At 41.1% G+C, this 13,738-nt stretch overlaps 1 protein-coding gene across 8 annotated transcripts in view; it reads right to left on the bottom strand.

Annotated features, from left to right (window-relative positions):
* Nucleotides 1-13,738, bottom strand: part of PPARGC1A (PPARG coactivator 1 alpha) — a 716,069-nt gene that overhangs the window by 408,370 nt on the left and 293,961 nt on the right. For 2 of the 8 annotated variants that reach the window (XM_086406257.1, XM_086406258.1), the window contains exon 1: nucleotides 3,313-3,803. The exons of the other annotated variants lie outside the window; for them this stretch is intronic. Coding sequence is in view for 1 of the 2 variants with exons in the window: in XM_086406258.1 (XP_086262384.1) it covers nucleotides 3,313-3,372 (60 nt within the window). In the remaining variant the exon portion in view is untranslated. Of the gene's footprint in view, nucleotides 1-3,312; nucleotides 3,804-13,738 lie in introns of those variants that run through there. 8 annotated transcript variants of the gene reach the window in all.

The following is a 13,738-nucleotide window of genomic DNA, read 5'->3' as shown; positions in this document are numbered from 1 at the left end:
ATTAGCGCTTAATGAAAAGGAAAGGCAAATACACTGATTTAAACAGGTGCTGTGAGTGAGCTGAGCGCCACACAGAGGAAAGTGAAGTTGAGTCAGGCGGGAGCAGAGTCGCACTAGCACCCAGGACGGAGGCAAACTCTTGGAATCCTTGACTATGGGGACAGATCAGGGGCTCCTTTGCCTAGATGAGACCATGTTTTAGAATTCCAATAAGCAGCACAAACACAGCCATGCCAGCAATATGCATCTCCTCTCATGCTGAGATGGTTCATTGCTTCTTCTACATCATTTATAGCCCACAGCTGGGGGTTATTCCACAGGGTCACCAGGCCAGGGAGCAATACCCAGAGACTGACAGCTTTGAGCTGAGCCTCACGTCCTGAAACTCTAACTGTATCTCCATGGTGCCTATATATATACATATATAATAAAATCTCACATCTAGTTGGTTTATACAAGGGACATCAAACAGGAAGAGGTTGATCTGATTCTGTTGCACCCTTTCAAATGAGTTGCCTTGATGGTCTATTTAAAATTACTGAGGGCTCCATCACATTACCTTTGAAGACACAGCCTTCGTAGCTTGCAGCACATGGGGCAAGCATGATGTAGCCAGTGCCTTGTTCCTAGTGTCCAGATTGGGAGGAAAATAATCCTTCTGGCTCTACACATTGGCAGGCCCAGAATTTCTATATGGCAGTAAGTGGGGGGCCAGCAGGTTGGAATGGGGGCTGAGGGGATCTATCTCAGTGCAGCATTTTGCTCGGCAAGTGCACTGTTTTGGCATTGCATATTCATTTGGTGGGAGGGGAGCCTCCCCGGGGGAAGCTTCCAAGTCCCTCCAAACTACTCTGACATAACTACTAAGAGTAACTATGGTTGTCTCTTTCTTAGAATGTGACTTGACTCCCTTTTAAATCTCTTAGAATACGGGCACATTTGAGGACAGGAAAATAATTTAAGCAAAATAGTAGAAGCTTTCTTTTTTCAAATCAGAAATTTCTAATGGACACACTACCAAATAAATTCTAAGATGAAAAATTATAAATTTTTCATTTAAAAAATAAATAAATGCTGGTGTTTACAGTCCTGTACTTAAAAATGCATGAAATTTGATCAAAATTATGATACTAACAGGCATCATACATGCAAAGTATTAGGATGATGAAAGTAAACAAACCTTTGTATAAATTTTCAATTCATGAAACATTTTCAAATAATATGAACTTTCCAGATCTTTGTTAAAACCCTGTAAATGAGATGGACAAGATACCAACATACCCATATCAAAGGAAATGCTGGCTCACTAGTGAAGCAGCTTGCTTGTATTCACAGTACACTTACAAATAGCAGCTTCAAGTTCAGAACCTCTTCGACCATATCACAGCTTTGTCTCCTCAAAAATGTTTGCATTAAGGATAACTGCCCCCCTACCTCAGGTATAGAATAACATCACAGTAACAGTGAGCATTCCTAGAGCCTGGTTTTTGGTTTCTAATACAATTCTCCAATAAAAGAAACCAAGGATCCTTGCAGAAATGGCTGATTCTTGGACTAGGGCAAGAAATAGAATAACCCATGAGTATCTTGTAGTGCCAGAAAGTAATGTTCAAATATACATACACACAATGATGGGAGCATGTCAAAGGGACCCAAGAGCCAATGAAAAGAATCCCCATTTGCCAAAGCTGAAACAAAAATAAATAACACAGACTATTTATTTATTATAACTCAGAGTATAAAATAAATATCTGCAAGACCATTCTAATATAAGTAAATACAAATATGTAAACGAAAGAGACAAATCTCTCATGCAACAAAATTCCAAATAATTTCTGCACATTTGCCACCCTCAAAGAGGTGAAGTATAACTTCAACTTTTTAAGTGTGCACAGTACATTGTGAATCCCTTTCAAAGAGTAGCATATGGGAAAAGGAAAAATAAGGAATAACTTTACAGTGGAAAAACCTGACAGACACTACTTCAGCTAGATGATCAAGTTAAACATCAACAGTGAAAAATCATGTTGATAATATGCACTTTCTTGATATGACATGATTTGCTTCCTCACAAAATTCCACAAGCCTAATCTAATCATGAGAAAAAAAAAAAAAACACAGGACAAATCCCAACTGAGGGACATCCTGAAAAATGCCTGACCAATCCCTTTCAAAACTGTCAAGGTCATCAGAAACATGGAAAGTCTGAGAAATGACCACAGCCAAGAGGAATCTAAGGAGATGTGACAACTAAATGTAATGTGATGCCCTAGATGGAATCTTAGTGAAGAAAAAGGACATCAGGTAAAGAATTAAGGAAATATGAATAAAGCATGGACTTTACTTAATAGTAATATATCAGTAATGGTGCATTGTAACAAAGGAATCATACTAAACTTCAGTTCATTTCAGTTGCTCAGTCGTGTCTGACTCTTTGCAACCCCATGGACTGCAGCATGCCAGGCAACCATCTCATCCTCATACTAATCTTAGATGTTAATAATAGGAGAAACTAGGTGGGGGTGTATGGGAACTCATATTGCCTTTGCAATGTTTCTATAAATCTAAAACTGTGCTAAAATGCTTATTTTAAAAAGGATAATCTCTCTGCAAAGATCTAACAAAGTCAGAGCTATGACACACAAACCATTTTACATGATCTAAGGATGGGATTTAACTCAGGGTTCCTATGATTTCTGTACACTAGCTCTCATGGCAGCCCTAAGGCTTCAGTCATCTAAGTGTTTTATAACAAATGTTTTAAAACTACAAGATCATCCATAGTCTGTGGGTCATCCTTCTTTATCATTGATCAAACTAGTAAAATACTAGAGGCAACAGCTGCTAAGGAGACAAGGGAAGCAAAAAAATGTGTGGCAGGTGGTACCGCCTGTGCTACCTGACTCCAGCTCCAGCAATCCTCTACTGAGTGGCAGCAAAGGGGGAAAAAGTCAGCCACTCACAGCTGGGGAGTAAAAGGAAACAACTTCAGCCTGTATGTGTGTACCCGGTGTGAAAGAGATCCGAAAATTGCAACTTTAAATGACTTGGGTATTGACAGAACAATCCATGTGGTGGCTAAGTGGACATTAGTGTACTATAAAGTACCTGTTGGAACCTCACAAACTAAGTTATTTTCCCTCCTACCTCTCTACCAAGAGGGTATTAATCTACTGAGAGGAAAAAAAGAATTCTTGATTTTTAAATTGAGCTAAATTGCAATGCCAGGGCAGGGAGGGGTCCAAGGAAGACTTGAGTCAGTAAAATGAGATGGCTGAGCTCCTCTGAGCCTGGTCACTTCTCATCACCCACCTCTGGCAAATGCTCGGTGTATCCCATCAGCTCGTTGATAGAGTGGAGGTCCTCTGACATCCATGCTGATATCCCATCTGTTTAGTACCGAACAGCAGTTTTCTGTCTCCAAAGATCATGGTGCAGTCTTAGTTTTACAAGAGATGTGAAAAGTTCTTATATCCAGTGAATCATTTGTCACCTGATCTAGCACCATAGAATGTCTGCCAAGGGATCCTTCAGCCTCTTTTTAGGACAAGAACCTCAGTACCTCACTAATTTTCACAGCCTGTCCCCAGGGCATCTGTCTTGCTGTATCTCACTGTTTGCTGAACCCATGGTAGGCAAGGCACGAGCAAGGAAGCTGGAATAAAACTCAAGGAGCTGTAGGAACTGTGGACATGTTTACGCGCTCCTGACTGACACAGCAGCTGTAGCAGCGGACACTGTATTCTCTTGTGGTTGACCCAGCAGACGCGGCCATAACGTAGCTGCAAGGGCGTTTCAGGTGGTCCTTATATAAGATCACGTCACAAGTGCGTGCACAGGGCTACAAATGACCTCAGCTGTTACATAACCATTATTTACCAAATGCGGGGCAAGAGCAAGAGGCTGTGTGGCCAGTGAGCCAGACCACCACCATCTTGGCTAATTTTCTCTTTCCCTACAGCATCATTGTCCCATCTTGATCCCATTTTACTGACATCCTCTCTTACTCTCACTCCCTCCCGTCTAGCCATCTGACCTCCTCACTGTTGCTTGTGTACTTCACGCACACTCCGGCCACAGGGCCTTTGACTTGCCTTTCCTTCTACCTGGAACACTATTCTGCCATATACTCACATGACTTGCTCCCTCACCTTCTCCATGTGTTTGCCCAAGTGTCACCTTCTCAAGGAAGCGTTCCCTGACCACCTCATTTTAAACTGTTTCATTCCCACTTTCATTTCTCCAACACTATCCTTGTTAATGGCTTAATTTTTCTCTACAGCATTGATTACCGTCTAACCTATTATATATTTTCCTCTTCATTTCTTTATTGTCCTAGTCTCCCCTCTAGTATATAAGTTCACTGAGGTCAGGGCTCTTTGTTCACTGTTATACCCTCAGCACTGAGAACTGTGGTTTGCATATGTCATCACTAAATTCAGAAATATTCATGAACGAATGAGTGCTTAACTCTCAAGCAATACTTTCTGTTTGAGCAGCTCATATTTATAGAAACCTTATACACCATCCCTATTTAAAAAGTAAATCCATAATATGTAGTATATGACATCCTACTTTTATGTTACTATAAACTTCTTATCGACATTTTAAGACCGACTTTTGGTGTAGAAAATAAAATCACCTTATGTACTACAAGTGATGATAATAACACAGGTTTCTTTTGTTTCTTAGGTAGTAATTAAGGAAATTCATGAATACATGTGAAATGCATTTCCCATTCATCTCTGGCCTCCTCTCTTCTACAGAGAGCCTAGCACACTGCTTTTCATATACATCCACACAAAAAAACTTTTATATGAATGGTCATAGCAGCATAAAAATCAAAAAGCAAAAGAAAAATTACAAATGTCCATCAATTAGAAAGTGAAAAAATAAGGTGTGATGTGTCCATACAAAGGAAAACTATTAAGCAATAAAAAGAATCTACTGATACACACCGAAACATGGATGAACCTTCAAGACATTATGCTGCATGAAAGACGCAGACTTCACACGGTATAGGATTCTCTTATATAAAAAGTACAGAAAAGGCAAATCCACAGAGACAAAGTAAATGAGTGACTGCCTGGGGCTGAAGGTGGGACTGGAGACTGAGGGGAAATGGACATGAAGAATGTTTCTCGAGTGATGGAAATATTCTAAATATGGATTGTGGCGATGGTTGCACAATTATGTAATTTTCTCCAAATCTTTGAGTTGTACACTGAAAACAGGTGAATTTGATTGCATATTAAGTATACTTCAAGATATTTTAAAAAGAAAAAAAAAAAAGTGTTCAGGACCCAGCTAGGTGTTATCTCACCATTACCATTGTGTCCCAAGTCAATACACTGGACAGACACAGAGGAAGATCAGCCTCCAACAGTGGGTTCTCTAGGAGGGCAAAAACTAGCTCTAGTCTTATCAGAGGGAGAAAAGGCTGATGATACTGAACCCCAAGATGTAGTACAATAGCAGAGCAGAGCACTGAGAATGAAGTTTGAAAGTGGTCTCTGCCCTTCTGGGAGTTTTCCAACTAGAAGAAATGAGATGTTCAGATAAACTCTCAATTTAAGAATATTTTTATCCTGAGCCCCAAAAGAGAGAGAAAATTCATCAAGCATTTATTCATTCAATTTTCAAGTAAATACTGAACATTTACTTGGGGCAATCTCTTGTTAGGGCTTCCCTGGTGGCTCAGGCGGTAAAGAATCTGGCTGCAATGTAGGAGACCAGGTTCGATCCCTCGGTCAGGGAGATCCCCTGGCAGAGGGCATGGCAACCCACTCTAGTATTCTTGCCTAGAGAATCCCATGGACAGATGAGCGTGGTGGGCTACAGTCCATGGGTCGCAAGAGTCGGACACAACTGAGCGACTAACACACTATCACTTGTTAGGTGTTGGCAAAGCATGGATGCATCAGACAGAACGAAGCCCAGAAAAGTTCTGATACTGTCACTCAGGGCTCAGGAAGATCCAAAAGAAAACCCCAGGTTCTCTCTCCCTACTGCTGAGATCTCCTGGGAGAACAGAGGAGGAGACTCTGGCAAGCTCACAAATCTATCTCCCTCCAGGATTCTAAGAGAAGGATTAAAGCCCTGGAATGTGCTCTGGGGCTGACCATGAAAGAAGAGAGGGCCTGGGATATTTTAGATGGAATTCCCTCTCTCCCTTGAAGGCCTAGCCTTCTGGGTTTCTGTTTCCCTGTCGGTCTCTTTTTCTCAGGCAGACAGTTCATCCGTTGAAATCAATAGGTAAAAAATCAATAAAATGCAAACATGGGCACTTTACTCTTGCTGGTTTAGACTCTCTCCTTTCAATCCTAAAAACAACACAGTGTTTCCTTCACATCAACTCCCTTCATGGCTTAAAAGCTTCTTCAGTTTTTGCTGAAGAGGAATCCTCGGTTCCGATGTGAAGTCACCTTGCTGCTTATTCAAGGAAGGTGACTAGTCCAAACTCCAGGCATCTTGTGTCCTGGATTCGTTCGACCAGTATGAGCTGCACGTTGCATATTAGTCCCTTTGAGCTTTCTCATCAGCACAACAGAAGACTGTGGACAGGTTGTGCTGCGCACCCAGGGTGGTCAGAGATGGCCTGTGATGGCAGCAAGTTCTCCATCCCCGGAGGCATTCAGACAGGGTCAGAGATACTGGAGTTGACATTCTAACATCATTCAAGGTGTTGAATATCACCACTGACGTCCTCTGATTCGGAGATTTTGTTATTCTAAATGGGCATGACAGATCCATAAGATATTATGAAAGCAAAATAGCCATGTTCAGTATTGAACTGGACAAGAAGTCCCCTCCCCACAGAAATTTCCAGAAACATCTGGAGAGAAGCAGATTGTCAAAGACCAGACAAACTGAAGTCGAGGAGGTGGAGCCTGGGTGCATGAATATCAGTGGGACTATATCTGTACAGAGCAGTTGGAAAAGTCAGAAGCACTGGGGTACATTATGAGGAGAATAATACAGCATGATGGTTGAATGAGGCTGAACTGGATTCCTATTTCACTTCTGCCATTCACTGCTACGGTAGCTTGGCAACCTCATGCAGGTTACACAATCTTTTTCCAAACATCAGTTTGCTCATCTGTGAAATGGGAATAATAACTCAGAGAGTTGTCCTGAAGATTTAACTGGATAACATTTGTAAAGAAGGACAGTCCCTGATACATAGGAAGCTTCCCAGACATTGTGGTTCAGAGTTATTAATTCTTACTCCACTAAAATGTTTAATTTTCTAGATGGTCAGCATGGAAAAGAACTATCAGATATACCACAGACTGTGAGGTACAGTCCCAGCAGCCCCAGATAAAATGCCAGGCTGGCTAGACCATAGATCTGATACCTGGGGCACCTCTTAGGCATCCTGTGAAGGTGCCTGATTCCTCGGAAGGTTCATCACGACTACAGGGAAAGCATTTTTAGGATAGCTCCATGCTATCAGACACTCAGCACTGAAACTGCACAGCAGACAGGGTCAGCTCTGAGAGAGCTAGGCAGAACTGTCACTTTGATTTCTATCTCTTTGGGAAATCATGCTTCATAGACTGATACTCATTTTAAGTTTAGAATACATTTTTGTGTGCCTTGCAATTTGGACTTATACAAAAAGAAAAAAAAAAATCATTCTGTCAAAGAATTGTAGCCAAGCCACCCTGAGATGGTCACGATGGAGACAGAGGCCACACATCTGTACACACACCTGAACCAGCGTATAACTGACCATAGAGATTGCTTATATGGCTAATTGTGGGAACCAAGGGCCATGTGAATGAGACTAACAACCAATTCATGTGCCTAATTTAGCCCCATGGATGACCAAAAGCCAAAGCAAAACACCAGATGAATCCTTGCATTTTCTCTGTTCACACTACTCCTTTCCAACCTAGTCTGACCACCAGAATCAACTGGGATGCTTATTCAGTGTAGGTTCCCAGGCATCTCTTCTGGACATTCTCAACTGACAAGTCAGTTGGGAGGCCTGGGAATATGTATTTGAACAAGCAGCTTAACAGAGGACAGGCAAGTTTGGAGAATACTTGTCTTAGTGCCAAGTCATTTATTGTTGGTTTGATTCCTTTGATAAGCCCTCATCATCAAGGTCCCAGAATATGCCAGAACCTTTCCATGATAATGCACATGAGACATGTCTCTCAGTCTTCCCAATTTCCATGTGACGCAGCAACAGTTGTTCCCATTTTAAAGACAGACATTGAAGCTCAGCCAGTAAGAGACTTGCCCTGTTAAGAGTCAGAGCTGGGGTTCCAAACCACATCTTATGACTGCCACCCAGGCCCTTTTTCCATGATCTCATGGTTGCCTCAGCAATCTAAATCACTCCTCTATCAACAACTCCCAGACCAATGATCCAGGCAACCATATGGGACTAGTCATGAGATCTTCCCAGACTAATTCTGACATGTCTTTCATAGCAACAAAGAGCAGCTGCATTTCAAATACGATGTCACTGGCTGGAAATGGCACCCTGCCCAACGCCTGGCCTCTTTAGACATCCTGTGAAAATGCCCTAAGAATGTTCCTGCCAAGTGTTTATTTTCTCTGGTAATACTAAATACAAATATTGTCTCCCTGGAATCTGGTAGCTTGGGGCCTATGTATAACTTTATAAAAGTAACTATGCTTCTACACAGGGCCCTACAGAGGCCTCACTATATATATCATTAGTTCACTAGCTTCACTGTTGGGTAAAAATGCCATTAGAAAACATATCATTTACCCAATAGACTGAAATGGATCCCAAGGACCTATTCCAGTCTATCAGGTAATTATGGGGGAAACCCTATATTATTTGCTGGAGAAAATGGAATCCCACCCCAGGAGGCATAAAGGTCCATCCCTAGCTCTTCGTAATAAATAGATGATCCCATTTTTGTGATAACAACCACTGAATTTACTCTGATTTCTAGGGCTTTTTTCAAAAATCCTTTTGTTGCTTTATATATATAAAATGGCTAATGGCTCCAAGCCAACCATAAATAATAAAATACCTAAAAATGCATTGTAATCCCATTCATAGCTTTATTTAGCAGGAGGTAATACAAAATCCTCCGAAATCTCATTTATTTCACAACTGTGGTAATGACCACTTACACAGGCAGCATATGGCACCCTTTCATCTCCCAGGGCCTTGGGAAGCTTAGAAGCCACGGGCCCAGAGTCAACCGACCCACCTTCAAATGCAGCCACTCTATTCCAACTAGGAACACAGTGAATAACAAGGACTTAATCTTCACTCTCATCATCTCAAGTCTTGAGGTTTGCTGGACCAGGACTTTTCTTCCTCCAAAAAAACACTCTTAAGAGCCTTAGGCTAGAGCAGCAGACCCCAACCTTTTCGGTACCAGGGACCAGTTCTGGGGAAGACAATTCTTCCATGGGTAGAGTAGGGAGGATGGTTTTAATTTCACCCGCCACTCACTTCCTGTTGTGCAGCCCAGTTCCTAACAGACCATGGACCAGACCAGTCCACGGCCCAGGGGTTAGGGACCCCAGGGTTGGAGTATAGCTGTAGCCCCTGAAACCTACCACAACACCTGGTATTCTGAGGCTTTGCAACAAAGATGTGTTGTATGAGAAGGTCCCTTCTTCCAGCTTTAACACCCTACAACTCAGTCACTATATTCACTGCTTTGTTCCAGTACCTAGAACAGTGCTGACACAGAACAAAACTACCTTTTTAGCTGGTGATTTTTCTGTTCTTTTTGCAACATGCCTCAACTGCTTTATTACATGGCCTTTACTTCATGAGCCGCCATCATCCCCCACTGTCCCACCTACAGTGAAACACTGTAATGAGGAAACAATCCAAGATTCATCCTTGAAAGCAGAGTGGGGTAAAGCAGAGCTAAGAGATGTTCAAAGGCAGAAGAGGATCGAGATTACAATATGGAGGGCTAGGGAGGAACCAGAAAACAGCTATAAACAGAAGATGTTTGGGCACTTAGAAATATATTTCCTGGGACAAGTATCATATGATATTGCTTATAGGCAGAATCTTTTAAAAAAAAATGATACAAACAAACTTATTTACAAAACAGAAACAGACTCACAGACTTATTCGAGAACAAACTCATAGTTATCAGGGGCAATAGGTTGCGGGAGAGGATAGACTGCGAGTTTTGGATTGACATGTACACACCAGTATATTTAAAACAGAAAACCAATGAGGACCCACTATATAACACAGGGAACTCTGTTCAATATTCTGTAATAACCTAAATGGGAAAAGGATTTGAAAAAGAACAGATACATGTATATGTACAACTGAATCACCTGCTGTACACCTGAAACTGTACACCTGTACACCTGCAGTATACAGCACTGTTAATCAGCTATGCTTCAATGTAAGATACTTTTTGGATAAATAAAATAAAATTTAAATATATATATACACATATATACATGTATATATATGTATGTGTGTGTGTATATATATATATATATATATTTCCTGACCATGCAGAGTGGGCAAAGCCCCATGCTAGACAAACCTCTATCAAGTGTGGAGAAGACCTATCACTTCCCAGCCAAAGGCCCACAGCAAAGATTTAGCCTCCTCAGAGAAGTGTAACCCAAGTTAAGAAAATAACAACAAGAACAGCAAGAATAATAATAGTAATACAAATAATGCCAACTCAGAGAACCATGTGGAAAAGATAGACTGGACACAAGAAGGCAGAGCCAAGAAGGAAAGGTCAGAGGTTAGGAGTACAAGCAACAAACCATGGCAACAGTGCCAATCTGCTCTGTTTTATACATTCTGCACCAAAGTCCGTCAAAAGTCCTTATGAGTTTTAGAAGTAAGTCTTAAAACTCAATCTTCCCCAACACTATACAGGAAGCTCCTTGAGGGCAGGGCTTGGGCAGTGTCTTCAAGCCATGAAAGAATTCTTGGGCTCCTTAGTGCCTAATAGATGCCAGGTACTCTGGGAGGTGATGGGCATGCAAGTAACAAAACACAGTTGCCCTGTCTTCAGGGAGTTTACCATCTAGAGAAGGAAACCAACAGGAAACAGGTCACTTTAACTACATCCAGGATATCTTAGAACAGACATAGGCAATGAGTCAACCACCATTTATATGTATTAATGCAGACTCCATTTCCAGGAAATTATCTGCAATCTTTAAGGTTACCTTATAAGGGAATAGGTTTCTCTGTATGCCATACACAGGTTATCTTATAGTAATATACTCCTGCAAACAGCATGGGGGAACACAGTACAACTCAAAGCATCTTTAATGGGATATTTCTTGTCTTTTAATCAACTATATGAGGTTTTGGTTAAAAGAAGACTGCAAGAAATGAGAATCCTCTTTTCCCTTCCCTTCCAGAAAAGGAAAAAAAAAAAAGAAATGAGATAGAACTCCATAAACCACCATCATTCATTCATCATCCTTTTCTTGAATTGAAATGCATCTTGGACTGTCTTACTGGAAGCCAAAGTAGTTTTGAATCAAAAAGATTAGAGAAATGTGAGAGATGCCCTCGTGGTGGCACCTGAATGTTCATTTTAATATGCAGTAATTTAGCACTTTGTGTTTGCACTCACTAAGATTTGAGTAAATTCCAACCCATGCCTTTTGGAGGCTTCGCTGGCAGCTCAGAGATAAAGAATCCACCTACCAACGCAGGAGATACCGGTTTGATCCCTGGGTCAGGAAGATCCCCTGGAGAAAGAAATGGAAACCCACTCCAGTATTCTTGCCTGGGAAATCCCATGGACAAAGAAGCCTGGCAGGCTACAGTCCATGGGGTCACAAAAGGGTTGGACGCAACTTAGTAACTAATCAACAACAAATGCTTTTCAGAGCTGTACAATCTAGTGCTGGAAACAGTAAACAAAGAAGCACTTTCATTAAAGGAGTTACCTGCGGTTATGACGTCTAGGTGTCTGTACTTTAAAACAATGCCTGTAATGAGTAAGGGCTACAAGTTCTAACTGGCATGTTGCTGTTAGCAGGTTTTGTTTTTTGTTTTTTGTTTTTTTAGTAGCATTACTCAAATAACATCATAAACACACGTGAGACTGCAAAGCAGAAGAAAAGAAACAACAAATGTACTGAGTCCTTTCTTAGAAGAGCTAACAGTGAGATCTTTATTATTATTTTTTAATCTGACTTTGTACTACATCACAGCATGTTCTACAATCTTACTTGAAGCAGTTAACTGTGGGGGGAAAAAACACTGAATGTTCCTTGGAAAAGATTGTCCATTTCTACCTGCTAATGCACCATCTAAAATGACCATTTATATGCACAATCATTTACCTGATGCATAATACTTAACTTGAAAATTATCACTAAGAGGTATTGCCAGCTCTAGCATTTGAGCACAGAATTTTGGTGCAAATGCTAAAGCATTTCTACAGATAATGAAGCACTCAACAAAGTGCCCTTTGTTAGACAATAAAAATAAATGATTTCAAAAGCCATCAACTGGCAATGAACAAATACATTTTATAGTAAAGCAGTTGGAGATTTGGGGGTCAGCTCATATTTCACTACAATGGGTTTGTTTTGTCTTTTGTTTTTGTTTCTTTTTTAATCACAACCTACTCAGTATTCTCCACCTATATGCAGTTTATCTTAGTTTTTTAATAAATATAATAAAAAGAGTCACTGCTGTTTATGAAATCCTTCTTTGTGCCAGGACTGGCCTAAGCAGTTTGCAGTCACCATCTTACTGACGCTTTGCATCTCATTATGAGGCAAGTTCTATTATGATGTCCCTTCTACAGAGGAATTTGTGCAAAGTTAGCACAAAATCATAACCTTTCAAAGAAACTTTGTAGGTTTCAAAGTATTTTAACATAACTGGCCTGATTCACATGGCCTGGTTGCCACTTTGAGCACTGAGGGGCTGGTGTATATGTGAGTGTGTGTGTATTTTGTTTTTTAGATACAAGGATACCATGACATACAGAAGTGAAGTGATCTGTCCAAGGAGACAGGCTTGCCAAGTGGTTGTAATAGACTACAAAAAATGGTCACAACACTTCACTTCCCTGTAACTACTTCCCTTTGCATTGTAATTTTGCAGTTCCTCCCACCAAGAGGTGAAATCTCTTTCCCCTTGAATCTGAACTAGCCTTGGGATTTGCTTTGACCAATCCAATGTATTAAAGGGCTTCCCAGATGGCTCAGTGGTAAAGAATCTGCCTGTCAATGCAGGAGACATGGGATTGATAACTAGGTGGGGAAGGATTCCCTAGAGAAAGAAACAGCAACCCACTCTGGTATTCTTGCCTGGGAAATCACACAGACAGAGGAGCCTGGCAGGCTATATAGTCCATGGGGTTGCAAAGAGTTGGACACAACTTAGTAACTAAACAACAACAACAACAAATGTATTAGAAGCAGCATTGTGCTGGTTCTCAGAGTCAAGTGGTCTTACACTCTTCTGTGCTCTATCTGCCAAGAGAACAAGCCATGCTAGCCTGATGGATGTTGAGAGACATGTGGCCCAACTACCTCCATCATTCCAGATGACAACCTGCAAGCCCCAAATCAAAGTGCCTAGTTAACCATCAGCTCACTGCAGATGTGTGTATGAACCCAGATGAGACAAACCCAAATTACAGAACCACAGAATTGTGAGCTAAAAGGAAGATCATTATATTTAACTATTGAATCTTGGTCTGGTTTGTTACACAGCGAGAGCTGACTAATACAGTGGCATTGCTGAAAACAGTTTGGAAGTCAAGGC

Source organism: Bos grunniens, chromosome 6, assembly GCF_055505025.1.
Source record: "Bos grunniens cultivar Pamir isolate PY7600 chromosome 6, Bosgru_T2T1.0, whole genome shotgun sequence".
In the NCBI taxonomy this organism is placed as follows: domain Eukaryota; kingdom Metazoa; phylum Chordata; class Mammalia; order Artiodactyla; family Bovidae; genus Bos; species Bos grunniens.
The sequence above is the reverse complement of the archived record's forward strand: the minus strand, read 5'-3'. Positions and strand labels throughout refer to the sequence as shown.